Genomic DNA, 27,238 nt, shown 5'->3' with positions numbered 1-27,238 from the left:
GTGGCCATCATCTCCCCTCGGCGCAGTTCTGCCACCTTCACCTGGGGCAGGAGACACGGAGAGCATCACCTTCCCCACACAGCACAGGAGTCACCTCTGCTGTGCAGAGCCTCTGTCAGCCCCAGACACAGGACCCCAGTGCTCTGCCCGCAGGCTGCTGAGGAGAACAGCCCCAAGGAGCGGGTTTGGCTTCCCTGGGCAGCACCGGCCCCCTCCTTCCTTCCTTCCTCCCTCCCTCCCTGCACCACCACTTTCAGCAGCCACCCGGCCCTGCTCGGGAGGATGCTGCTTCTCACAAGGCTTCGCTGTTTGGGGTTTGGGGTCAGTGTGGGCCTGCTGGCTCCAGAGAGAGAAACTGGGGCTGCCCCCTTCCTCCCCAGGGTACGTGCGGCTCCCCAGGCAGTTCGGGTTGGGTCTGATGGGGTGGCGAGGGGCTTTGCTCCAAGAGAGCTTCCCCTCGCTGCTGCGCACAGGCTGTGCTGGCAGCACAGCCCTGCTTGAGCACCTTCCCACCCCAGCAATGGGGACAGGGATGGGAATGGGGACAGGGATCCCCAGGGCACATCAGGCTGTTCAGCATCACCGCAGCCTGAGGACCGTCAGCTTCCCTGTGCCCTGTGCATGCAGTGCTCTTTGCTGAATGATGAAAGCAGCATAAAGTTGTTACCACAATAATTCTATGGCTTCTCATGTCTAATTTGATGGCAAAGTGGAACTTCAGCCCCGCGGGCAGAGCCATCGCTGCTCCTCCAGATGACATGGGCTGGATGGGAGCAGAAGAGACCCAGAGGGATGCAGGGATGTGCACAAAGGAGCCGCTTTCATGGTAACAACACATGGGAATTGCTCTTTTGTCCAGGTCCTGGCAGGTGCCTGGCAGAGCTCCTGATGGTGTGGGCTCCAGCCTGGGCACCGCCGCCTCAATGGCAGACATTCCAGTACTGGGAAAAGCATTTATGGGACAGGCAGTGCATGGGCTGGTTTGGAGCTTCCATGGGGATCACACTGAGAGCCTGCAGAGCGGCTTCATGCCCATGGGACAGCCTAGAAGAAACCACCCCATCACCCATTGTGGTGCACGTGGAGGAGCAGGTCCCGGCTCCAGCACTTTTATCAAGCACCGCGTTCACCATCAGTACAACAACCAAAGCAGCAAACCGCAAGGGAAGGGTGGGGAGACGCTGTGTTAGGTACAAACACTGCTGGGCTGCACAGCAGTTACTTCCCCGCGTGGTTTATGCAGAGCAATCATGCAAATCAATGTAAAGCAGCGCTTGCTGTAGAGACTGAGCAGAACGCTCCTGATGGGAGGATGAGCATCACCCCCTTTCAGTGCCCGACCCTCCAGGAGCTGCCACATCCCCTGTCCCGCAGCTCAATAGCACTTTGGGGTCCTTTCCGGGTGAAAGCCATGGACAGCTCGAGCCAGGAATGGGTGGTTTTGAACAGAAGCTCACCTGGAGCACTGTGTGCAGTTCTGGTGTCCTCTACATAAAAAGGACATGGAACTGTTGGAACAAGTCCAGAGGAGGCCACGAGGATGATCAGGGGCTGGAGCACCTCCCGTATGAAGACAGGCTGAGGAAGTTGGGGCTGTTCAGCCTGGAGAAGAGAAGGCTGCGTGGGGACCTCAGAGCAGCCTTCCAGTACCTGAAGGGGGCCTATAGGGATGCTGGGGAGGGACTCTTCATCAGGGACTGTAGTGACAGGACAAGGGGTAATGGGTTCAAACTGAAACAGGGGAAGTTTAGATTGGATCCAAGGAGGAAATTCTTTCCTGTGAGGGTGCTGAGGCACTGGAATGGGTTGCCCAGGGAGGTTGTGAGTGCTCCATCCCTGGCAGTGTTCAAGGCCAGGTTGGATGAAGCCTTGTGTGGGATGGTTTAGTGTGAGGTGTCCCTGCCCATGGCAGGGGGGTTGGAACTGGATGATCTTGAGGTCCTTTCCAACCCGAACTATTCTATGATTCTATGATTCTTCTGGAAGGAATTGCAGGCGCTCGGTGCGTTGGAGCAGCAGGCACAGGTGGAGCCTGGGAGCGAGGCACCGATAGCCCGAGCCTCAGCAGAAGGGGTTTCTAGGAAGTGTGATGCTTAAGCTGTAAATTCCCCTGCACAACTGTGATACCTCTCTTTGGTTTGCCTGGTGCAGATGTGAACCACAACAAGAAATGCCTTTAAAGCCCAAACAGCCTCGCACCTGCTCTAACGTTCCCCAACGCTATTGCTGAGAGAACAACGAAACAACACCAATGGCATCAACCACCACCAAAAAGCCAAACTGCGGTGAAGGTTTTGGGTTAAAGAGCATCTCCTCATGCAGTTCCCACCTGTGGGTACAGAAGCTTTTGGGTATTACAGCAGAGCATCCCACCAGCACCAGCATTAACCTGAAATTAAAAGGGGGTTTTAGCCTTGTAAGAGTATCTTCCAGGCACGGCTATGCTGAGTAGCTTATGTGAATAGAATTTAATGCTGAAAACCCCAGTTCCTGGGTTGGAATGACATGGGAAGACAGAGAGACACTCACTTATGTCCTTTACAGTCACAACGTGTGGCACCAGCCATTGCCAACGCTCAGCCTTAGGATGCTCACAGGACGGCAGGATCCCTGCCTGCGCTTATCCTGGACAGGGACCATCCTCTGAACTCTGCTTCCAAGGAAATCTGATTCTGGAGGGCTACCAAGAAGCTGGGGTGTTCACTGGGGGTTTGAATAGGGGCTTTTTGCTGGTGCTCCTGGGCGCTTGGGACCCGTGAGAGTGATGGAGGCTGAGGGTTTCCCACCTTAGGCCAGGCAGGACCGCAGTGAGCCTGGCTCTGAGGACCACAGCAGCATCCCTGCATCCTGCACATTTTATACTACATCTTATGAAGAACCACTGCTCTCACAGCTCTCTGGCATGAGAATGGGTCCTTGGGAATCTCCCAGAGTGCAGAAGGGAAGAAGCCACCCAAATCCAGGCATAACACCACAGAATCCCAGTCTTCCACGCAGCACCCACCGCCCATGCAGCCCCCCGCTCCCGGACCCCCTTCTCTCCCTATTCACATCCCGCACGCTCATGGTTTCCAACCAAAGGCCACTGCGAACTGCGCTGAGATCACCAGCTTATTTTACGTTAGACACTAAACAGACACAAATGATCACTTCAACTTAATTACATAATAATTAAGCCCTCATATTCCTGTCATCTGCTCCTGTCAACGGCAGCCGGAGCGGAGCTGCTGCTCCTCTCAAAGAGCCGTCACTCATTGCTGCGAGCTTCTGAGAGGTGTCAAAATAGGGGTGATTCTGCCTGCAAAGCCAAGCAAGGGTGCAAACAAGGATCGTGCTTCACTTCAGAGCCCTGCCAGGGAGCAGGGGCCGTGGGGATGGAGAATTCCAACACACTGGCAGCGTGGGATAACGCACCAGGCTCCCGGCGCAGGGTACCCCCATGGCCCAGCAGTGGCACCAGCATTGCACCCGCATCGAGTGAAATCAGCTCTTTGCCTTGTGTGGGATGTGGAAAACAAATGTATTGAAGCACGTTAAATGTAGGGCGGGCAAGAAAGCTGGAGAGGGGCTTGGGACAAGGGATGTGGGGACAGGCCAAGGGGAATGGCTTGAACCTGCCCGAGGGGAGACTGAGATGAGCTCTTAGGCAGAAGCTCTTCCCTGTGAGGGTGCTGAGGCGCTGGCACAGGGTGCCCAGAGAAGCTGTGGCTGCCCCGTCCGATACCTGAACAGTGCCAGTGGGGACCTGCACCTTCATATCACCGTGCGTACAAATGCCTTGATGCTCACCTGCATCCTTTATCTTCTCCATCCTCAGAAGGGGGTTTGGGATGCGGGTGCTGGAGGAGGGCTGGCTCATGGCACTGCAGATGGAAGCATCAGGATCCTGAGCACCCCATGCAGGGGGGTGATTACCACCACGGAGCAGATCATACTCCCTGCGCTGCTGGAGCGGGAGCAGCCAACCCTGCATGGAGCCCTCCCCATGTCCCCACCGTGCTGAGCCTGCCTGGGGACGCCACAGAGACCAACCCAGGCAGGAAACAGGCATCACCCCAGGTGAAGGCAAAGAGAGATCCCCACATCCCCAGAGAGCAAAAGCAAATCTGAGCGAACCCACTTAAATCTGCATCACCAACACGACTCTTGCACCCCCCTGCTCGTACAAGGGAAAGCTGTCACCACATTGCTTTTCCTGGGTAACTTGTCAAACACAATTGCTGCTCTTTGCCTGTGTTAGCCTCAAACAGGAGCTCATCTACCCATTTTTACCCCTGCGTTTGCCTTGGTGTTATTTGTCTTCATAGAGCAATTCAAGCAAGAGCTTCAAGGGATGATTTGCTCCTTGGAACCTGACTCATCCCTCTTAGACCAGGCTCCGTGCTCCCAAGCTCTGGAGTTCACTGCGCAACGCCCTGAGCTCCTGAGAAACAGCAGCGTGGAGAGGTTAAAGCGTTTACAGCCTGCTGCCACCTAGGGATGGAAAGCAGCGAGAGCAGGAGAGCTCCCGAGGGCATCCCGGCCTGGAGTGAGGGCTTCCACCTAAGAAGCACTGGAAGTGGGGAGATGCCATCGAGACCTGGGATTCTCCTGCCTCAGACCAACTGAGCAAGGTGCAGGGCACGGAGGGATGAGGGAGGGTGTGGGGAAATCCACTGCTCATCGTGCGGATACGCGTAGGCCAGGGAAGGAAATAAACCCTTCTTTTGGCTTGCTGGATTAACCGGATTATGGTCTTTACTGACAGAGGGTAGCCTGCCCTCCCCTTTACCTAATTGGTCGGATGCAATGAAGTCCTTAAAAATAGGAAGTATCTGCATTCAGATAGCTAAGGTGATAATTTCTGCAATAAAACCTTACAGCACATATGTATGTGTGTGTATATATATATATATGTGCTATAACATCTCATATACATATGAGATGTTAGAGCAGCTCCCAGAGCCTCAAGGGGCTGCAGAAAACCTGGAGAGGGGCTTGGGACAAGGGCCTGTAGGGACAGGCCAAGGGGAATGGCTTGAACCTGCCCGAGGGGAGACTGAGATGAGCTCTTAGGCAGAAGCTCTTCCCTGTGAGGGTGCTGAGGCGCTGGCACAGGGTGCCCAGAGAAGCTGTGGCTGCCCCATCCCTGGCAGTGCTCAAGGCCAGGTTGGACACAGGGGCTTGGAGCAAGCTGCTCCAGTGGAAGGGGTCCCTGCCCGTGGCAGGGGCTGGAGCTGGAGGAGCTTTAAGGTCCCTTCCAACCCAAACCACTCTGGGATGCTAAAAGGGGCTGTAGCACCCATGGGAGGAGGCTGGGGGCAGAGGGCTCTGGCTCTCCAGGTCCCAAGCTCATCTCTCAATGGAACCAACCTTCCGCATTAAACTGGACAAAGAGGAGGGCGTAGGGAGCACGGTGCAGAGGAATCACTGCAGTTCAGTGTTACGAGGCACTGTCATACGTACACCAATCCTAGTGCTCATACGCACAGTATTCATCTTCTGTTGCTCTGGTTGTCTGCATGCACACCCCGAGAGTGGAAAGCTAACTGCAAGCAGGCACAGTCTAACCCACTGGTCTCAGGCATCCACCACAACCACTTGCTCTGCAGAAGGAAGGTTGGATACTTTCAGCACAGGGTTAAAAGATGCCCCATTATTTTATTCCTCTTCTTAATTTCAGCTTCTTGAAAAACCTGTTTTTTCTTTTATCCTGAGTCATTTCCCATGAAGAAACCATTGTTCTGAACTGTGACTCATCAGTTTGCATCACCCCTTTCCAAACCCCTCCAGGGCACACGGGCTTGGAAGCAGGGAATGGCAGCCAGCCGCTATTTACCACTAAATAGGCACTTCATTGCTGCATTGACTCATTGCTGTTTAAGCCTCATTTTGTTCCAGCTTCCCAACCATGAACCCGGAGCGATCGTTCTGTTTGCTTTTGCAATCACCTTTGATGAAGAGCAGTGGCAGGAACCACGTCTTACTGACAGCCGGGCCCCTGGTTGAACACAAGTACATCAACTTGTAAGGAAGAGGCAAGGACCTAAGGGCTGGTGCTGAGATACCTGCAAATACCAAGCCTCCCAAACCCAGCAGAAACACAGCGGCTCATTACAGAGACATTGCTCATCTGGTAGAACTCACGGGGGAAAGAGGCCACCACCCCGATTATCCACTTCATTGAAGCCCTTACACAGATCTGTTTGAATCGAAGCCAAAAGGAGCTCTTCTGGAGCTCGACTCCCCTCTGCCACCCAGGGATACAGCACCCCGGCCCAGCAAGCCATCAGCAGCAATGTGAGGGATGAGCATGTTTTGAATGGGGAGAAAAATAGCCTTCAAATTCATAGGTGAAAGGCTTGATCCTGCTTTTCTTACGCACCCAGACCTCAGTAATGCTCCTCGTGTACACCTCCTACAAAACAGCTATCAATAAAGCAAAACAAACTAAGGAGTTTGGATGCCTTATTTGCTCTAAATCCCACAGTTGTCGAGACTAAGTGATGCTCCGCACCTTATCCTAGACACATGATGCTGCACTTCCTTGTGGAACACAAATCACAGCTCTGATATCCTGGAGTGCCAGCTGGAGTCGGAGGGAGCTGCAAGCTCAGGCAGGGCGCTCCAGCAAACTCCTGCCATAGTTCCCTTGGGCTGCGCTTCATCCCAAGGGCAGGATTGCACAAGGCATAGAGCAGCCTTAACAGTAATGGCAGAAGGCAAGAAGAGAACAAGAACATCACTTGAAAACCATGTCCAGCCATGCAGTATGGGGCATGGCTCTATTTTCATGGGGGAATGAGCTGAATTTGGGGCTTGGGGGTTTTCTTTGGCTCTTGAGCAGCAGCAACATGAAAGCTTGCAGAGGGATGCTGCTCCTTCCACTTCACCTCATCTTTTAGTCTTAGCACAAGCTTCCCAAGAGACCAGGGCCGGGAGCACATTATTCCCTAGGGAGATATAGAAAGCGGCTAAAGGGAGCAGACACAGGGTTGCAGCGTGTCCATAAGCTACATTACAAGGGACAAAGATGAAGGTCTGGGGACGTTGTGTGTGAATGAAGGGTCTGCTCAGGCACTTGCTGCAATGAGGCAGGGGCTAGATTGCCTCTGCTCTGAAACAGTGAAACCAGGAATTGCATCAATCCAGGATCTCAGTGGTGCTTTTCCCCTCCATGCTTTCCCTCTCCCTCCTTTCATGACTTCTTCCCCCAGTCCCCAGCACAGGCTCTGGGTTTCCACTCACCTGCCTGCACAGGCTGCTGCTTGTCCCAACTCCTGCCCGCTGCAACCCAGCTCACAGCCCACTCCCTGCCGCTCATCCCCTCTGGCAACAGGCTCCGGATCCCAAGGAGGCTCCCTGAGCCTGCCTACAGCAGCGAGCTACGCCCAGCATGGGTGCTGGATGAGCAGATGCTGCGCTAGGGTGGACCTGAGGGAGGAATCCAGCATCTGGGGCAGGCACATCACCGACCTTTGGACCTGGGATGCGGGCTCAACACGGGAGCTGATGCAGAGGTGCCTGGGATTGTCCCAGTGATGCAGAAGGGACACAGCTCCTGCAGAGGAGCAGCAAGAGGAGAGGACTTGGAGCAGGACCAATTCCTGCAGGATTCATTCCCCACGGCAGCCTTGTACCATGCTGGTCACCATCAGTACCACCTAATAAGTACAGAAGCAAAGTATACACAACCCCGTAACCCATTTCTCCCACATCTTCTTGTCCTTCTTTCACAATCTTATTATTACTATAATAGTCTCTTATTATTTCACCCCTTAATTACTATTTTGCAGAAGGAATCCAGGTCTCAGCCACATCTGTTTAAAGCATTTCACATCTGGACTGTACGAAAGAAAAACACTACCTTTTCTGGGGGGATTCCTTTCTGTGAAGGGCTCTTATGTGCACACGGTAAGGTTGCATTACACAAACTCACCCCCAGCACATTCCCCTCTTACCTGGTAACGCGCTGGGTGGATTCTTTGCTTTATGACTTGACCTACTTCCCTTTCAATAAGCATCTCCCAGCAGCGCCATGTCCTGCACTGAGTTCAGATCCACCGCGTACTCCCAGAGAGGTGCAAGTCCAATGACAGCTGAGCAGGTCAGGCCAGGACTTGAGCAGCCCCATCTCCACGGGGGGTATTTCATAATTCCCTGTTTATGGAGACATAAATAGACTCCATGCCAGTCACATGCACGGGGATCTGTTACACATTCTGCACTGCAGTCAGGCTTGCAGCTGTGAACTCCAATGAACCACAGTGATAGGAACTTCTCTGGTTTTCCTCATTGCTCCCCAAATAATAATGGCAAGCAACACGTGTAAGCGTTATCCTGACTCTTTCTTGCATCCTGACAGCGGCTCTGGGAATGCGAGCAGAATTCCTTCTCTGAGAGAAGGCCCCATGGCAAATTTCTGCCCATGGATTGTAAGTATCGAACTGTTGAGGAAAAGCTCTCCCCAAGAAAGCCAGAAGGGCCAGAAGGGCATCCTGTTGGTTTTTAACCTCAGGAGGCAATTCCAATAGCAGATGAGGAAATGAAAGACCACGAGGATGCTCAGGGGACTGGAGCACCTCCCATATGAAGACAGGCTGAGGAAGTTGGGGCTGTTCAGCCTGGAGAAGAGAAGGCTGCGTGGGGACCTCAGAGCAGCCTTCCAGTACCTGAAGGGGGCCTATAGGGATGCTGGGGAGGGACTCTTCGTCAGGGACTGCAGTGACAGGACAAGGGGTAACGGGTTCAAACTGAAACAGGGGAAGTTTAGATTGGATCTAAGGAGGAAATTCTTTCCTGTGAGGGTGGTGAGGCATTGGAATGGGTTGCCCGGGGAGGCTGTGAGTGCTCCATCCCTGGCAGTGCTCAAGGCCAGGTTGGATGAAGCCTTGGGTGGGATGGTTTAGTGTGAGGTGTCCCTGTCCATGGCAGGGGGGTTGGAACTGGATGATCTTGAGGTCCTTTCCAACCCCAACTATTCTATGATTCTATGATTCTACAGTGGTTAACAGCAGGTAGAAGGATGGGAGGGAGACCAAAATAAGGCTATAGATCCAAAAGACGACAGATTTTGGGGTGCAAAGGTCAAATCAACACAAACTCCTTCTGGAGCTCTTCAGAAGCAGCTGAAGAGTCACAGACAGAGCCAGCGGATGGGACACGCTTCCTAAGACACCGGCGTGAACATCTCATGTGGCAGGAACACCCAAACCGCTTCGCACCAATGCTCCGAGTGCCCCTGGTGCCAGGAACAAAGCACAGGCTCTAAAGAAAGGCAAGCTGTATTATTAGCTTTGCCTCCTGCTCTGCATAAAGCCAGCTCCGCAGGCAGCACCCAGCTGCTCTCCCTGCTGTAGCTGCACATCTGCATTTCCCCAGTGTCTCCTGTAATTACTTATTCACCAGTAAAGCAAAAGCTTTTCATTTGCTCGACTGCAAACTCCTTCTGAGGTTCTCTAAGCCTTTAAAACCTGCTGCAAGCACAGACTCGCACTCAATGTCCTCTGCAATTTCATGTTAATGCCTCTTAGTAACAGTATCTTGAACAGATTTATTTTAAACCTTGTGTCTATATATATATATATGCATACATATATATTTACATATTGTATATCACATGCACACACAGAGCAAGGAATAGAAGAGTTAAGTGGCACATACAGGAGTCTTTCACAGCTCCAATTGCTTTGAACCTAAACCAAAATCCTGCCGAGAAAGCAGCGAGGAAACAGCATTTGGGCACTGGGGCTGGAACCAACATTTAGGCTCCAAATGCAGCTCCAAACGCCAACAGGTATGAAAGAGCTTAAAATATGGGTTGAAGTTTTGCAGTTCATGCTTATCTCTGGTCAGAAGCATCAAACAAGTGACTTCAGCTTTGTTGTTGGGAAGGGCCCAGCCAGGACCAGCACTGCTCAGTGGCTCAGCAAAGCCCAGCTTAGCTATAGGATGCAGGATGGATTTCCACATCAGCTGACAAACGATGGCATGACCAGAGCATGCACAGACTGATCGAAATACAGCTCCTGTCACTAGCTTCTCTCACTCCCCTTTGCTTTCACAACCACCAGTGTTTCCCAATACCAGCCCTGGGGTCAGCCCACAAACAAGCTGTGGCAGAGCAGCATTGGGAGCCCTGTTTGTCATTGCTCTCCCTCTTACCTTGCTGGCAAGAGAACATCTTTCAACCCAGTTAATGTTTCCCTTCCTCCATTCCATCGCCAGAAACTTGGTCCTAGAGATGCTCACACAACCCACAGGGCAGCTCCCAGCCATGGTCCCCATTGCTGACCCCCTCTCCAGCCTGCTCGCTGCCCCATTTCCTGCTGCCACAAAGCTTTTAGGTTTCAACAAACTCTAACAATGACTTAAACCAAACTCCAACCTTCCTCATAAGAGCCACATTCTCATGAGGGAGCAGCTTCCTTCACTCAAAACCCATGTACAAACCCCGAGCTACTGCAGATCCTCTCAACAGGGTACCCCCTTAGCTCAGCTTCTCCCTCTGCACATACTACTGCAAGCATCATCCCATCCCTGCCCAGGCAGCAGCTTGTCACAGTACACCCCATGGCCATAAAGTCGCTGTGTCTACTCACGGGTTAAGGTACTCAAGTACCATCAAATTGCCAAGATCACATCTCCAATAGCTCATCTCCACCACAACCTATTGCAAGGGGTTTGCTCCAGCTAATGCTGCTCCTGGAGTTGATCAAACCCCTCTGATAGTGAAGTAGCATCTCTGGGGGGGGGGGGGGGGGGGAATATCTAGCCAAACAATATCAATTCTTATTTGCCTTTGGCAAAATGATGCATTCAGCCCCAATAATGAAAACATGCCTTTAAATCTTCCTTTTACAAGGATAGCATTTATTTACATTGCAATTTTAGGAAAGAGAATCGGAAATTACAAGTAAATCCAAGCTTTGCACCCACTCCACACATTGCAAGTTCTTGTGTTGCTCTTTTAACTTGTTATCTACTAAATATTGTCATAGTTGGGTGCAACACAGCTGACAGTGAATGGCATACACTCAGAGCAGCTTTTTTGCTCAGAACGCAGAGGAGGTGACCCAAAATACCGCTGATTTACACATGGTTTGTGCAGTACCTTCAGTAGCTTGCATGCGATGAAGGCTCCTGGCATCACTCTAGGACATGCTCCCAGGTAAAGGGGGACATTGCTTCATCCCATGTTGCTGGTGGCCGCTGAGAGCTCTTCCTATTCAGGCAGTGACCAAGAGTGAACTAAACCCTCCAGACCTCACCTTCCTCACAGGTTAAGAGCCCTCTGCCTCACAAGGATGTTGAGGCAGGATTAGCAGGTAGAAAGCTTTGAGATCCTGGAAGGAAAAGCACCAAAGGCTCTAAAATATCATTATCAATTTCTTCCTGTGATGGGACACGTGCTGTAAGGAATGGGGTCATGGGAAAACCAAGGGATGTGCTCCTTTATTATTTGACCACAACTGCTCACCAAACACATTGCTAACTCTAGTTCAAAAGTGGCAACTAAGAAATCATTCAAAAAATGTAAATGAAGGAGAAGATCGAGTTCGGATTTAAAGCAGTTCTCTATCACAGCAGGTTAATACTCCTTCCCATGGGCAGTGCCCAACAGCATTGAGTGGACTCAGTTTGAGACGGACTTAAACTCAGTGGCAAGCCCCACTCCACACATGGCAGATCCCAGAGGGCAGCTGGATCCTGAGGCAGCACCACTGGCCTTTCAGATCACATCCTTTTATTGCATTTTAAAATTGAAACAAAGGAAACACTTTTTCCACGTTCAGTTTTCCAAGCAGAGGATTTGCTTCCATGCACACGTGAACAGAAACCCCAGCAAAGAAAAGACTGATTTATTATTATACCCAGCTGAAGAGCCCAAACTCACTCGCAGACCACGTACCAGAACACACACGCTTTTCTCCTGGGTTTGATAATCTGACAAGAACTACCTGTTCAAAACACAATGGGATAACATAGTAACATACGCCATGTTAATATGTTAAAGACCACTTTCACCTTGAGCTTTTCTTCTGCAGTTTATTATATAAATTAGGCTTTTAAACATTTATAGCACTCACATTTCAAAACAGAAAACATCAAGTTCCACGCTGAGATACTGTGCAAAGAGTGGTTTATCTAAGTGCAAATAAGTTACATTTCCCCACTGACAGTTAGCTGATAAGGCTGGTTTTAATGTGACTACTACATCCCTAATTAACAATTACATCACCTACACTAAATCAGAGCACACTGCACTCAGTACTGGACTTTGGTTGGTAACTATCAACCACTCTTGACAGTGCAAACAAGAGAATTCGACTTCAAACAGACCTGTGAATTCACTGCGATTGGAGACCACCACCATCATTTTCCTGACCTCAGTTATAACTAAGTGGATGCCAAATGCCCTATTTGTCTTTCAAGCCATTTTTAGAATACAGTAAAGCTCACAGGCATGCAGGTGTTGTATTCCAGAGAATGCCATAGGTCACCTTTGGCACATCAGACAGCACCTAAACACTGAACACAGGAATTAATGCAATAATCTTGATCTGGCATTAGGATAAACGAGAAAGCTCAAACATCCTTCCCATCTCCAATGCCAACTACTGTTGCTGAAACATTTCATTCAACCAAGCCTGAAATAGAGCAATGCCTCTCAGTTACACAATATGTACTAAACCCTGAGTTTAACTAAATCCAAACAGAATAAACCTTATTCAACCCATAGATGTTACTGTGTGGGGTCACCGCAGTGAAATACAGGCCACTTTGTCAGAAGTAGTTATTAATGTCTTAGAAACATGAATTAATTTCTCTTAAAGAGCTGTTATGACATAAAACCAAAACAAGACACTTCATAAATAACATCTTTATTAATGGGGTTCCTTTTTCACATTCTTTCAAGTGATGTTTGAGTTCTGCATAGTCCAGAGTGGGGAAAAAAGGAATCATAGCAGTAGGACCCAAATGCAAACGTTGCTTTGTTCAAGTTAAGACTGGTCACAATCACAGGAGTTAAGCAACCTCCAGAAATAAATGAATGGGGAGATGTGGAGGGTACGGGAATGAAAACCACCAGAAAAACTCTCATCATTGTATCTATTAAAGAAGTCTTCACACAAAGACACACAACACCCATTCACATTCATGTGCACAGCAGAACACAAACCACAGAAGAAAGATACTTCTTCTACTGAATGAAATGAAACAGAGCAAGATTGTTTGTGTATTTAACCGAGTGTTGATCAGCTGTTCCCACAATGGGAACCATTACAATACCCACGTGGATAAACACAAGGCGGAGAGTCGGTCATGCCCTTATTACAACCACATTTAAACTAGCATCCTACAGGAGGAAACATGAAAATTGGAGTATTCCCATAATACTAAGACTTACTCTTAACACACACTTTCAAAGCACTATCACCTCCCTTCTCTTAATACTATGATCCCTTTCCTTACTGCTAATGTTATTCACAGTTGGTTGGAAGAGAAGGTGATGAGGACCCCTCCATGCCCACGCAATGGCTCAGCCTTTGGAAGTGGTCTGCAGCAGAACACCTCCGCCTCCAGCTTCATTTCCATAAAGCACAGGCAACACAGTCCCAAGTCTCCCACACCACCACAATGTGACTCTGCAAGTAAGTACTTTAAATATTTACACCATCTACTGATTTAGCTGCTGTTCTCTGCATTACAACCACCATCAGAAAAAGCTAGAGGGGAAAATAAGAGGCCTGTCCCCTACGTGACAGCTATAGGTAGTAAAGACTCACATCCTGTCCACATGCTGGTGAGAGGCCATTTCTTACCTCCAGTTTTGATTTATGCATCAGAGACATTGCAGCTGAGCACTAGTTTAAATGCAGAATCCTCTTATGTTGGTCTTATGATTCTATGATTTGGAAAAGCTATCAGATACCTGTCACTCTGAACTTTACCATGCACAAACTAGGCTTAACACTTTGCATATGATTGTGCAGTAATAAGCTTCAGTTACTATTTACATTAGTTAGGTTCTGAATTATTCATCTCATTCAGATGCACAGTCTAGGACTGTGGGGAACTGATCATCAATATTCAATCAGACAAGTTCAGACCTGGGCAAGGAGTAAGTCTCATTTATTTGCTAGGAGTCTGGCACTGAAGCCCCGCAGGTCAAGGAAGTTAGTTATGAAATCAAACCAGTCAAATCCATTTGCTGCCATGGATACTGCAAACATAAAGCCCAAAGCATTTTGGAGAAGACCTACAACAGTTGAGTAAAGGGATTCAGTTAAAAACACTTGTCCAAGGGGAAAATGAACTACACAGTGAAACTCAAGCCCATCGCAACGAAACGGCAACTCCAGGGCTGAAACCCTACCTCTCTTTAACAGATTAGAGTAAAACATCCCCAGCCCAGGGAAGCACCAACCACAGCTCCATGGCAGTGTCAGCCAGCATCAAGATGCGCACAGATACATGTGCTTCAATGCCCTTTCTTTGAGAGTAACCTGCTTTCTCCTTGGGGAACCGATGCACTCAAAGACAGGGAAAACCAGTCACAAGTCTGGAAATGAAGGCTGCAGAGAACCCAGTTCTACCCCAGAAACAAGCCACGTGGGCAGCCAGCAGCCACACCGGCTGGGTGGCAGGGGAAACACACCAAAACCAACCCAGCTTGGCCCAGTTCAAACCACCAAAACCAGAACTGGCCAACTGAGCGTGGGCTAATTCATTTTTACAAGCAGCCATGGTCACTTTCTCTTTGCTCCTGACAGTTTCACAGGCAAACCTCCTGGCAGACCCCAAATGTGATTGAACTGGGAACAGAATATTTAGTGCAACGGAGTTCTTAATTTCTTCTTTCTTGTGTTGCTTCAGGGGTTTAATTCAAGAGACCAGTTGAGCAAGGCCACTTGTGACATTAGTTCAAGATTCACACTGGCACAACTGATTGACAGTACTTGTACTTTTTAAAGGTGGTGGTTATAAGGGCATCAGATCAGATTCTTCTCTTTTACTAACGCAAAACCCTAAGCTAAATGCAATTTGCTAGTCTGAAAGAGCCACCTTACTCTAACACACAATGAAACTACTTTGTGGCCTCCTGTGTTTCAGGAAAACATCCCACATATCCAGGCCATTAGGCAGCCTCACTGGTTAAGACACATTAAAAGGAAACATTTTCCATTGAAGTAGCCAAAAACGGGATTGACATTTATTGCATGACGTTGCATAAGAAAGTGTATTATTGAAAACCGTAAGGCATCATGCAATTCTCCATCAGCTATTTATTATTCCTTGAAAGATGGTTTATAGGCTTTAAAGTTATAAAACCAGTTTCAAAAAAGTACATAAAAAAATTTAAACATAAGCATTTAAATATTTTTCACATGTTTGTAGGTTTTCTTTAAGCTGTTAAAAAGTGCATTCAAAACGTACTGTACTGGAAAGTTGCTCGGACCAAAAATGGTGCTGGAGGCTTGTTAAATTAAAAGCTGCAAAAGAACGTTGCATGGGATTAGAAAGCTCACAGGTTGTGGTACTTACAAACCTGCTTGAAGTAATTCCTCAATCCTCACAATTTCGCATACATGATAGAATTAGCTAAAAATGTGTATTTTTAATAACTAAACAGTCAAATGAATTCAAGTTACGTACACTGAGTGATTAAATAAAGAGGAGACTTAATATTCAGACACGGGACAGAATGTACTGATGGGATTTGGCATTATTCAATGTACTGTGCCATCCAGCGGAAGCCTTCTCCGTAGCCTTGTCTCTTTAGCACGCTGCACATAAACACTTCTAGCGGCCTGGCGTTCAGTTCTTTCAATGGTATACTGCCCTGCAGGGAGACAGGAGTGTTCCGAGTTACAGTACTGGTATAAAACTCAGCCTGGAGAGGAGAAGGCTCTGGGGAGACCTTAGAGCAGCTCCAGTGCCTAAAGGGGCTACAGGAAACCTGGAGAGGGGCTTTGGACAAGGGCCTGTAGGGACAGGGCAAAGGGGAATGGCTTTAACCTGCCCGAGGGGAGACTGAGATGAGCTCTTAGGCAGAAGCTCTTCCCTGTGAGGGTGCTGAGGCGCTGGCACAGGGTGCCCAGAGAAGCTGTGGCTGCCCCATCCCTGGCAGTGCTCAAGGCCAGGTTGGACACAGGGGCTTGGAGCAAGCTGCTCCAGTGGAAGGGGTCCCTGCCCGTGGCAGGGGTTGGGACTGGATGAACCTTAAGGTCCCTTCCAACCCAAAGCATCCTGTGATTCTATGATTTGCATTCTAGTTTTATGTACTTCACTCTCTCCAACAGCAAGCATGTACACAGGGGGTTTGAGTGCTTGTTTTTTAGCTGCAGTTCCCTGCTCTGTTCCCAAAGCTTTCCAAGCAGATGAAAAGAGCATTTGCTACCAATTGTAGGACTGACCATAGCAAGAGCGCAAGCTGCTTGCTTGCCAAGATCAGCACAGTGAGATAAAGCTGTTGCTCAACTGGAGATTCACAGTGGTATTCATACTTCATAGACTACGTGCAGTGTTGTCAAAACCAGGGCAAGATAAAAAAGAAGAGTAAGTAGTCAGCAGTAACTGTTTCTAGCCCATTACACCTCTTCTAAAACTAACCTGTTGTCTTTTACATAGAAAACAAGGTGAAGATTTGTTCCTGCTCAACCTAAACTCTGACTGTTTCACAGCTTTGAGGGAAGCATCTAAGAGGGAACACGCAAAGAGGAATTGCAGGACCTGTGCCCTCCTCAGCAGAGCCACCCTGCCAGTCACCTAACAGGAGTTGGGAGAGGAGCCACACCAGAAGAGCTCTGTCAGCTGCAGGGACATGTCTTTCCAAGGGCAAAGGAGAGAATTTGTTTCTAGTGCCCTGTATCCAAATGTCTTGACAAGCTGCAGGCTGTATTTAAATTAAGAAGAGTTGCAGCATCACAACGATCTGCAATACAAATCTGCCTTGTTGTTTCAGATACCAGTAGGAACTTTTTTCCTCTCACAAACTCCAAACTTAGGCTTTTACAACAGTGTAAACCTATTTCTAAGCTTTAGTTAAACATGTTAAGTACTTAACTGTACTAAATCTTCATTTCAAATGAGAAAAGTCACTTGCTGAAAGATTCTATCTGGTTTTCTCATACAGCTCTTACTAGAACTATAGGCTCTGAGAACTTGCCCACCATTTAAAAACACTGCATAGGAAAGCTGAACTATTAAAAATTATCCTGAGTACAGTTAAGTTCTCTCTGAAAAACTGTGGCATTGAATGTGATGTAAAAAGTTGTAGTAGAAATGCATTCAACATGCACACACAGAGATCCCAGAATTCCTTCTGTATACGGTCATTATGTACCAAGTGCTTCATAAATCAAACCCCATTTATTTTATGTAGTTGGAGTGAACTGGAGTCAACACAAATGTAAGAAAGACAAACTCACTCCTTAACGAAAAAAACCCACAAAAAGACAAGCACAAAGGAAAAAGGAGCATTACCTTTCCTGTTGTCTGGCCATAGAGACCAAACGTCTCTCGTAACCTCTCTTCACTGATGGCTTCAGGTCTGTCAATCTTGTTACCAAGAATTAGGATAGGCACATTTGCAATAGTTTCATCTGTCATTAGTGACTACAAAGGAAAGGAGAAATAAGGAGAGATTAATGTAGAACACAGAAGGTCAAATCACTATTACTCATGTCCAGGTGGCAGCAGAGCTCTATTGGGTACTAAGAAATCACTTCAAACTCCCAGAAGTTAAAGTTAAAAGTTTCAAAACCTTAAACTTACATCAAGTTCTTCTTTTGATTCAAGCAGTCTTTCATGATCTGCACAGTCCACCAAGAAAACGATGCCATTAATCGCAGGCAGATAGTTTTTCCACACTCTGCGAGCTACAGGAAGGTGCAAATTAAAATCAAAAGGAAGTTATCCCAAACTTCAGTGATGCACATCAGGAATTAAGAAGCAACAAGGTTTTTCTAAGTCTTGGCTTATGCTGCCACTTTTCAGGATGCAACTTCATGTTTTACAGAGCTTGAAATAATGGAGCAAAAGTATCATTCCCTCCACAGTTACCACCACCCTATCCCATGTGAACACTGACATACTGAAACTTTTCATGCTTCCTTCCCCTAAGAATTATGCCAACAAAGCTAAGTTTGAAGCATAAAGCTTAGAGGTAAGTCTTTCAAAGTACAGAATCCTCTTCAAAATGCAAGTATCAACCAACAATTGCAGCTCTTGCCAAATTGTATTTGGGATTTGTGATAAGTGGCGAGACAAAAGAGCAATGAAGGGTTTTCATGCTATTAAAGAGTGTGGGAAGTCAATCTCTGCAGCATGGTCATAATTCTGATGTGAAACAAGCCGACTGTAGACAGCTCTAACTCAATTCAGTGAAGTGAATCAATGTATTCTCTTACCTTGAGCATGTCCACCCAGATCAAAGGTAGTGAAAGTCATGCCAGCAATTGTCAGCTCTTCTGAAGCTAGAAACAGAATTATTTCTCTGTAAGAATTATGCAGTGGATGGGAAGAGTCCAACCTTTTAGCAGGTGGATTTTACTTTGTCTCTTGGTTCTTTTCAGCACTTTGTTATTCAAGAAGCAAATCAGAGAAACACATTCTCTCTCAAACTCAGTGACGCATTTGTGTAACAACAAAATGTTATTAACCATTAGAACACGTGGAATATCTACAATGCTAATAGGAGGGAATATTCATACATCATTTATCCCTACACATTACACAAACAACAGTTGGCTTTGGCATCCGGCTTGTTACATTTCATGTGCAATACTGTTCAAGGTTTCTCCTCTTCACATCTTTCCCCACTTACCACCTCCTTACTGGACTTCCCCAATCCAGTTTTAACCCGTGTTGAACTTTCCCTCTTATGAGAATACCAGGACAACAGTTACACAGCAACTTCTGAGCCAATAAAAATCAAACCAGGATACATAAATGACCTCAATGCTGGTTTTCCAGCTCCACAGAGAAGCTGCTCACAAACAGTACAAGCCCCAGTTTCCTCACAGCTTCTGTAAACTCGACTCTCAGGTCCATCATTCTGCTTGTTACTTCATTTTAAATGTGCCACACTGAACTATCACACACACTTGTTTTGAATATGACTTAAAATATCTACAGATCCCAGAAATTCCTTTGTTTCTCCCCAGTTACTATTAGTCTTACGATGCATACACAGATCCTGCACTTCCTGCAACGCTACAAATACTGTCCAGCCATGGAACCAGTGATATTAACTTACTGGGGTGTAACGTGGGGACGTGCTGTCCCAGTCTGTCATCTTTGAGCATGTGCAGCAGTGTAGTTTTTCCAGCATTGTCCAGTCCAAGGAACACTAGTTTGCCTGATTTCTTGTACAGTCCTAGAACACAGAAACACCCAGTGACTAATCAGTTAAACTGGAGGGAGCTCATTTCTAGCATTAGAGATGATTTTACTCTCAGGAACAAAGTGTTACAGTACAAAAGCCAGACCAGCCAAGGTCCACTGTGTGCTTTATCAATGCCCTTTATCCATGTTCTCTTAGTCATACGAACTACGTTCACACTAGCTCCTGTGCCTACTGCACTACGTGTATCGCGCTGCTTGTGGGATACTCAGCAGGAAGGGGAGATGCATGCAAGTGATACATATGTGTCACTTGTGTAAATGCACTCACATGTTCTTAGGAAAACCACAGCAAAACAGGACTAAATCTTGGCAGTGCAGCTTATGCTGCCCCAACAGGAGGAGAGTTTTGCTCACAGATGGTGGAGAAGGAGCATACAGGTACAGCACCAGCAGTGGGCTCTGAAATACAGACCATCCTGGACCTCAACAGAGGAGGCTTTGTTCAGCTACCAAGCACAGAAAACTTGGAGGCAAAAATAAAGCCCAGGCTTCAATCAGGGTATTACAGAGAAATTGGTTTCAGTGATAACAGTCATATCAGTATATGTATGAATTCTTATGTTGGTTCATTACTATTTTGACAAGAAGAAACATTCACCCATACCCCCAGCTAAATGGTGTGGGTATAACCTGAACGGCATCATCAGGGCTCTTCTGACACACTTGCTGGCATGTGATAACGTTTGCATAACAGCAGCAAGAGATTTTATTGTCACTGCTTGTCATCTTTACAAAAATGACTTTTCCTTCTTTTTGTTTCGCCTACTTCTAAGCCCAGTGAATGCAACAGTTGCTGTGAAGGAGAGGAAGGACATTTGAAACACGAACACCATATTTTCTGAAGTTTGACATTATTAAAGGGCAATTCTCTTCTAATTTGTCAACACCACAGCCTATGCCAGGATTATTTTTCACGGCTTCAAACTGATGGACATTCAAAGTAAAACCTTGCAAAGACAAACCGCGTTTCTTAAATACCATGTTCTGTACTGAGAAAAATGCTAAAGTAAAAAAGTGTCTTAACTTTGCCTTTTTAAAGCAGAAAATCTTCCCTTACTCCCTCTTCCAAGACCTGTGGCTGGATACTACACACCTCCTTAGGAACCACTACCAACCCCGACAGCCTTCTGAAGAGGGCACGACACACAAGAGTGGGTGAGGAAATACATATTATGTACATGCTGAAGTTACATTTCCTCAAAATCAAACCTGAGCTCTGGTCCTAACAGAAATCTCTCTTCTTTCTGTGTAAGAATAACCGCAAAATACAACTAAATATTGAAATGTGGGAGGTTTTTACAACACTAGGATCTTTTACTATAGTCATAGTATTACGGTGCTCTGCAATAGGCTGAAGTTTCATTTACCACCACTGTGATGAACAGAAATATTGTGAAGCACACAATCAGATTTATTGCTAAAGCTCAAATGTCCCATCACCACAGTCCCTGGTAGCTGTCCAAAGGGCACGTTAACAGCGTCCCTTGCTCTCCCTGCACCAGGAGGGCACACGGCAGAGCAGTAACATCAGTTTCTGGAGCCCTCATTTCTTCTTCTTGTTTAATGTGTTATCCTCAAACATGTTTTATCCAGTGGGGTTTCAAGTGATGCTGCTGCACAGGTGGCTGCTCAGACAGCCCCACTGAGGCCACATGTGGCAGACATGCCTCTGCCTGGCTGACCTTTACACTGCTGCTGTTTGCTCACCTCTCCCTCTGCCTTCAAGCTAAGCCCTGGGACCACATTCCCGCAGGGAATGTTATGAAAGAATATTCATTACTGCAAGTTACACATTTCTCAGCTTATTCTATTTATGAACTTTATTACTACAGGTACTGTAGAGTGTCCTCAGAGCTCTTTCGAATACAAGAACTCTTACTTTCCAAACTCACCTTCTCATGTACCCAAATATGTATTAACTATTAAGCTACAGAGTGGAGGAAAAAGTTATTAGTATTTATAAAGAAAGGAGGAGTGGGCAAACATTTTCATATATTAACTTACACCACAGTGAGAAACTCCAGCTCACACCTATGAATGAAACGGAATCTTACTAAACCATAGTAAACCAGTAATATTTTCGGCACTCTCAGCCTGGACATCCAGGAGTCTCTGCTCCCAAATCAGGTGAAACATTTCCTGTTCCCAAGTGCCTTTCATACAAGCACAAGATCAATGAGCAGCAGTACTTCAGTTATTAGCTACACCAAGCTATATATAATATATATATTTATATAAATATATAAAAATATATATATATTTAAAGGGATGATTTATGCATTCTAAAAGCATACGTGTGCAAAGGTGTACTTCAAGAAGTGATCGTATCAGCCTGCTGAGAGGACAGGACAGTGAACTGCAGGAAGTTTCCCAAATGCTATAATCAGCCTTCTTCAACTGTAAATGCAAATGAGAATGCACAGAGAAAGCAGTTCCTCTGAAGTAAGAGGGACACATTGAAAGTAATTCTGCTTCCCACTTCAAGCTCCAGTATCCGTCACCAGAATTAGCCTTTGCATGCACAGGAATGGCCAAGCGGGCCAGTGGGCAGCAATCACTGCTTGGGCAAGGAAGAGGAGATAAGAAAGATTAGTGAACATAGTTAAAATTTCACTGGCTAATATTTCGATAGCAGGCCAAGGGTCTAACATTCAGCAAAGTTGAAACTTTCAACTGATAAAAGGCAGGTGGCACAGCTCACCAGGATTCCTTCATCTCCAAAGCTTTTTACCCACTTCAATTAAATCCTTTGAACCTGTAACATGTGCCTTTCACCTATGTGATCTGGAGCTTCTGCTCCTTGTTTTAGTTTCTTCATGGCTTGCGTGGTTTTGGGGTTGTTTTCTTTTATCCCCCCTCTTGTTTTGCACAAGCTAGTATTTCACTTTGGACTAATATGGATTGTAGACTCTTTTGGCCAGGGAATACCTTCCTGAGGCTCTCCAGCAGACGACAGTGAAGGTTTACACTGATTTCAGTGACACCAGTCACAGAATAACGCACTGCTGAATATGAGCAAGGGCTTCAATATCCAGCACTTGTTTTTTTTAGGCAGCCCCTTGGATTCTGAAGTTATATCCTCCCTTACATGCAAAAGGACTGAATTAAAATAACCCAGTTCAGGTCTTTATAACAGAGGAAAACCAGGAGAAACTCCCCAAGAATCACCTGAATTGCACCGGCTCAAATGTAATATGACTAGAAAAACTAAACCTGTTATGTTCATGGAAGAAAATGTAGGTTTCTCACAAGGTTAAAGGATTAATGTAAGACTGAGTAGACTGCATGCTCTGGAAATACTCAGTATTGATAAGTGAAGATTCTGTTTGAATGTTACTGAATAGACACCAAACCAAATACTATTATTTAACCAGCAGCTATGTTTGAAGATAACAGAGGGGAACAGCCATTTTATACAAGAACAGCAGAAATAAATCAAACCAAATAAACCAAACAAGGAAAACTTACCTAAAAACTGTAATACGCTACTGAAACCGCTGTAAATCCAATTAAATATGAAGGACATAGCTGAATCCTATAGTCTGAAATAGAAAATACAATGCATTAAGAGTTGTTAGAACAGCACATTAAATATTATGTTATTTACAGGAAAAAAAAAGTAATTCAAAGTCCTGTGTTAAAAATCAAACCCAATTTTGTTTTGGTGAACTGTACCATGGACCAGTCAAGTGACCCCACAATGCACTAAAAACCTTAGTGCAGAAATGGGAGACAGAATCCAGATGTTGCGATTCAACAGCAAAGACCTTTCCCCCCGCCCCGGAAAGCCTTCTGTGGACTGAAATCTTTGCAAAAGGCAAAACAATTCTATCTTCAGTACGGTTTGGTGGAGGTGCGTGATGGGCCACTGAAGATTTCAAATGGGATCTTCACATACGCTTTCCAACTAGGAGAAGGTGGCACTTTTGAGAGGGCAACGGGAGGATGCCATTGCAGAGCCACCCTTGGGAGCTGCTGGGGTTTGAAGCAGAGATTATAAGAGGTGAAGAAGCTTTGGGAAGTAGACCCCAGAAGTCTGCTACCAAATAAATCCCTATTGTCTGCACAAAACCTGTCTGTTTGGCTTGTAATGGGGAACAAGTACTTAGCACAAAGTACTGGAATTGCCATTCAGAGACCTGTAGTGTCCTGCACAGGCTGCCACAATTTAAACCTTAAATGCTAATGTTATGCAAACACCATGTTTCCTTCCTTCAGCTTGGATTCAGGAAGAGAAGAACAAGCTGATAACAGCCAGGATGACTATAACCACACCGGGAGCACCCAGAAGAACCGGTCACTACTACCAAGGCGATGCCCTGGGGGCACAAAAATAAAGCCATCAGTGGGTTCACTGCACAGCCATGAGCAATTCCTTTCTTAGCTTTCATCTGAATTTCCTCATTATCTAAAGTGAGGATAACCACACTGAAAGCACCAGTTAGATACAGTGAATTAGTGTCTAGCATGAAAACCTCTCAGAAGACTAAAGGCAACATCCTTAGAAGCATTTAGCCAGCTAATTCCTACTGGAGTACACAACCTGCTAATATCAGGGGACGCTGGAGTCTAACTACCCTACAGAAACTGGATTGCATTGCTAAATGCAGCTTGAAGAGGTATCCACACAGCTGCAGGCTGTATGGCCACACTCCTTTTGATGCTGCAGAGGTGCCCTGGAGCATCAGAAGATGACTTGAGGGCAGCTCCGACCCCGAAGCACAGCACATGGTAGTCAAAACATGGACCAGAACCAGACCAAAATCCAGTTGTCTGAGCAATTACACTCATGACGAAGAACAGAATTTCTCCACTATCCAACAACAGGTCTGTCATGGGAAGATAATACGGAAAGAGGAGGGAAGAGCAGTTTAGTGACAAAATCTGTTCCGATGACAAAGCTCTGGGAGTCTTGGTTTCTCCATAAGTAACCCTGAAACCATTGCCCACATCCTACATTATTCTGAACAACACAGGCATACCTGTGCCTATGCAACAGGCATAGGTTTTAGGAATACAACTGAAATACACTCGGCCATGCTTAAACACCCAGTTGCACAATGTCACCACTGAAAGTGTCCCTTGCACGGCTAAAAAGCAAAGGTCAAGAATAAGCAAACACAGAACACACACGTCAGCAGATTTATTTATTGCTTGAGCAAAACAGCGATCGAGAAAAGCCTCTGTGGGGCTTAGAAAAAACCATCGACTCAAATAACCTGCAAACCAGGGCAAACAGCGTGATGTAGAAGTGCTCAGGTTACTGAGGTGCGAATAACTTCAGAGCCTGTGGTCGTATTAACCTCTTCCACCAAGTAAAGTTATGGAGAAAACAAGATCTTTGTGTTTTACGGGAAAGACTTTGAGGGGTACGATTCAAATGATTAAGCTGAACAGGATTACTCTGCAAACACAGCTGAAGTGGCATTAACATAGCTTAAGTTTCCATCACCACAAGGAAAGGGGTGCTGGAAACAGAGCTATCCAAATACACCCAGAGCGGCCTCTGTATCAGTTGGCAGTGATTGAAGGAAAAGACTTGTAAAGCGAGGCAAAAATGGGCAGTTAATTATAAAGGCACACAGGTAGTATTTGAATAGAGATATTAAATCTGCCCTTATCACACAGGAGAAGTAACCACATCATTCACAGCAGCGACAAATCAAACCATTAAATGAAGCCATAGCGGCGCTGCACTTGATGGAGTTGCTGCTAACACATGCAAAACAGAGATACACCAAACTAAGGGGAGAGCTGAGGCTCTTCAGGCCACACAGACTCAAACTCTGAGGCTCATGCTAAAAATACCATAAAAGCAGAACAATGAACACTCCGGCAATCGCTGTTCACAGGCCACAGTGCAGACAAAAACACTGCTCGATGGTTATTTCTGTGATGCTACGATTTCAAGGGTTGCCTTGTAAATAATCAGGTCCAAGCAGGCAGAAGCTTTTAATGAAACGTGGTGCTGGGCACAAGTTTGATACCAACTTTTTACAGCTATCGCCAACTTCCTGATGCCTCCTTAAAAACAGGAAAGCTGATTTTCTAGCATGACATCAACAACAGAGGGCTATCACTTCAAAAGATCTTGGCTACCATCATTTCATCAGCAAAGCATCATTTGGTAGCTCACACTGGAGCCCTATAATAGATCAAAGAGAGGGGTTTGCTTACGGGAGGCCACTTCTGACCACAGGGATGTGGATTTCCCACCCTCTGGCAACACCTTGAGCCAGCTTCCTGAATGGAACATCACTGACAGAGAGGACTAGCAAGAAAACTCACACTTATTTCTTATGTAGCCTGAACAAGAAGATTTTCCCCTTGTACTCTCAACCTGCATTTTTCTAGCTAAAGATTCATCGTTTCACTTCTGAAGCAGTTACAACAAGACTTGCTTCCAAAGCCTGTGAAGCCTTAGATACAAGAGGGCATCAGGCTTTTAAAGACAGGTTTAAATCCCTTCATGAGACAATAGGAAGCAGAAGCAACACCCAGACTGAGCAGCGCCTGCAGGAACTGGAAACACACTGTGCTGCGCCTGGTGGGTGCCGACAGCTAGAGGAAAGAAACCTCTGCCTGCCCCAGCCATGGTTACAGCTGAAAACACAACACAGGCAAGAGCCTGAAGTCTGCTCTTAGGGATGGACTTGCAGTTTTACAAGCAGGATCTAAACTCGATCACTTGAAGCTGCAATTTCACACAGGATCATTTTAGCATCATAAAACGTTACCACAGACGATAAAAATCAAGATCAGTGAATAAGCTGCTATCTGCCCTCCACAGCAGAGTCTATTCCATGATATGAAAGCGCACTTGGACGTGACATCTTAAAAGCTGATAAAAGGGACAGAGGTGGAAAGGGAGGAAACAGCAAGGATTTTCTTCGGGTATTTCAATCAGGTTTTTGACAGCAAGTCATCTTTGAGATCTCAGAAAGAGCAATCTTCACACTGGTCTGTTACCAATCCACTTGGCAACCAGAAAGCTCAGATACTGGATGGAAAACTACTTTAAATTCAGTTCTACCACATCTTCTGCCCTGAGCAACCTGTTTGAAGGGGGCAAAGATCTCCAGCACGCCCGAAAGAGCAGTTTATCTGCCAGGACAGCACAGCCACATGCACACTGGTGTCAAAGGCAGCGAATGCAGCGGTTCAGCGACAGCCCGGCCCACGAGCACCAGTTGTCAGAGCAGTGCAGGGCCGACTACAGGCACTTACTTACGAAAACCATAAACCTTAAAAGCCGTAACTGCCGAATAAATACCGCTACTCAGCACAAGCGCGGCCGGGTCGCTGCGATGCTTCAGGCGGCTGCACAGGCGGGCTCGGAGCACCTGGAGGCCACGGGACACCGCACCCCCAGCCCCGCAGGCCCCAGGGGAGGTCGGGCCAGCGCTACCCGGAGCTGCCCACCCCCCCGCGGCAGGCTCACGGCCCGGTGCCCGCAGCTCTCCTGGGGCGAGCAAGAAGGGGGAACCCAGCCCAAGGCCCCTTCCCCGGGGCCCCGCAGGCCGCCAGCCCCCTCCGGGACCCCCGAGTCAGGCCCAACCACCGCGGGCCGCCCCGGCAGGACGCGAGGGCTGCCCGGCCCCCGAGCCTCGCCCCGCCGAGCCGCCCCCCCCCCCCCGCTCACCCGCCGCCGAGCCCGAGCTGCGGACGCCCCGCTCCGCCGGCACCGACGCACAACCCCGCGGCTGCGCCCCGCTCCGCCCCCTGCCCCGGCAGCCCCTTCCGGGCCGGGCCGCACTCACACGCCCCGCCGCCGGGCTCGGTCCCGGTCCCGGTGCAGCGGCCCAGCTCCGCCCGGCCCGGTGCCGCCTCTCTCCCTACCTTAGGC

At 47.3% G+C, this 27,238-nt stretch overlaps 1 protein-coding gene across 2 annotated transcripts; it reads right to left on the bottom strand.

The window, feature by feature from the left end:
* Nucleotides 1-12,847: 12,847 nt before the first annotated feature.
* Nucleotides 12,848-27,238, bottom strand: SAR1B (secretion associated Ras related GTPase 1B). 2 transcript variants are annotated; one of them, XM_065690932.1, is made up of 7 exons: nucleotides 27,153-27,238; nucleotides 22,861-22,934; nucleotides 19,244-19,363; nucleotides 18,396-18,461; nucleotides 17,761-17,864; nucleotides 17,470-17,601; nucleotides 12,848-15,826 (listed from the first exon to the last, which is right to left on the bottom strand). In XM_065690932.1, the coding sequence occupies exons 2-7, from the start codon at nucleotides 22,916-22,918 to the stop codon at nucleotides 15,710-15,712; spliced, it is 597 nt and encodes a 198-aa protein (XP_065547004.1). In that variant the 5' UTR covers nucleotides 22,919-22,934; nucleotides 27,153-27,238; the 3' UTR covers nucleotides 12,848-15,709. The 2 variants fall into 2 exon arrangements, with proteins under 2 accessions (XP_065547004.1, XP_065547003.1); XM_065690931.1 differs by lacking the exon at nucleotides 27,153-27,238 and adding an exon at nucleotides 27,035-27,142.

The sequence above is a fragment of the Lathamus discolor genome, chromosome 10, assembly GCF_037157495.1.
Source record: "Lathamus discolor isolate bLatDis1 chromosome 10, bLatDis1.hap1, whole genome shotgun sequence".
NCBI lineage: Eukaryota > Metazoa > Chordata > Aves > Psittaciformes > Psittacidae > Lathamus > Lathamus discolor.
Note: the sequence above shows the minus strand (reverse complement) of the source record. Positions and strands in the feature narration are given on the sequence as shown.

Coding starts and splice junctions, on each gene's coding strand:
- SAR1B (XM_065690932.1), bottom strand. CDS start 22,918: ATGTCCTTCATATTTAATTGGATTTACAGCGGTTTCAGTAGCGTATTA. Junction 19,364..22,860: donor TAGCGTATTACAGTTTTTAG/GTAAGTTTTCCT, acceptor TCTGTGTTCTAG/GACTGTACAAGAAATCAGGC. Junction 17,602..17,760: donor AATCAAAAGAAGAACTTGAT/GTAAGTTTAAGG, acceptor TTTCCTTTGTAG/TCACTAATGACAGATGAAAC.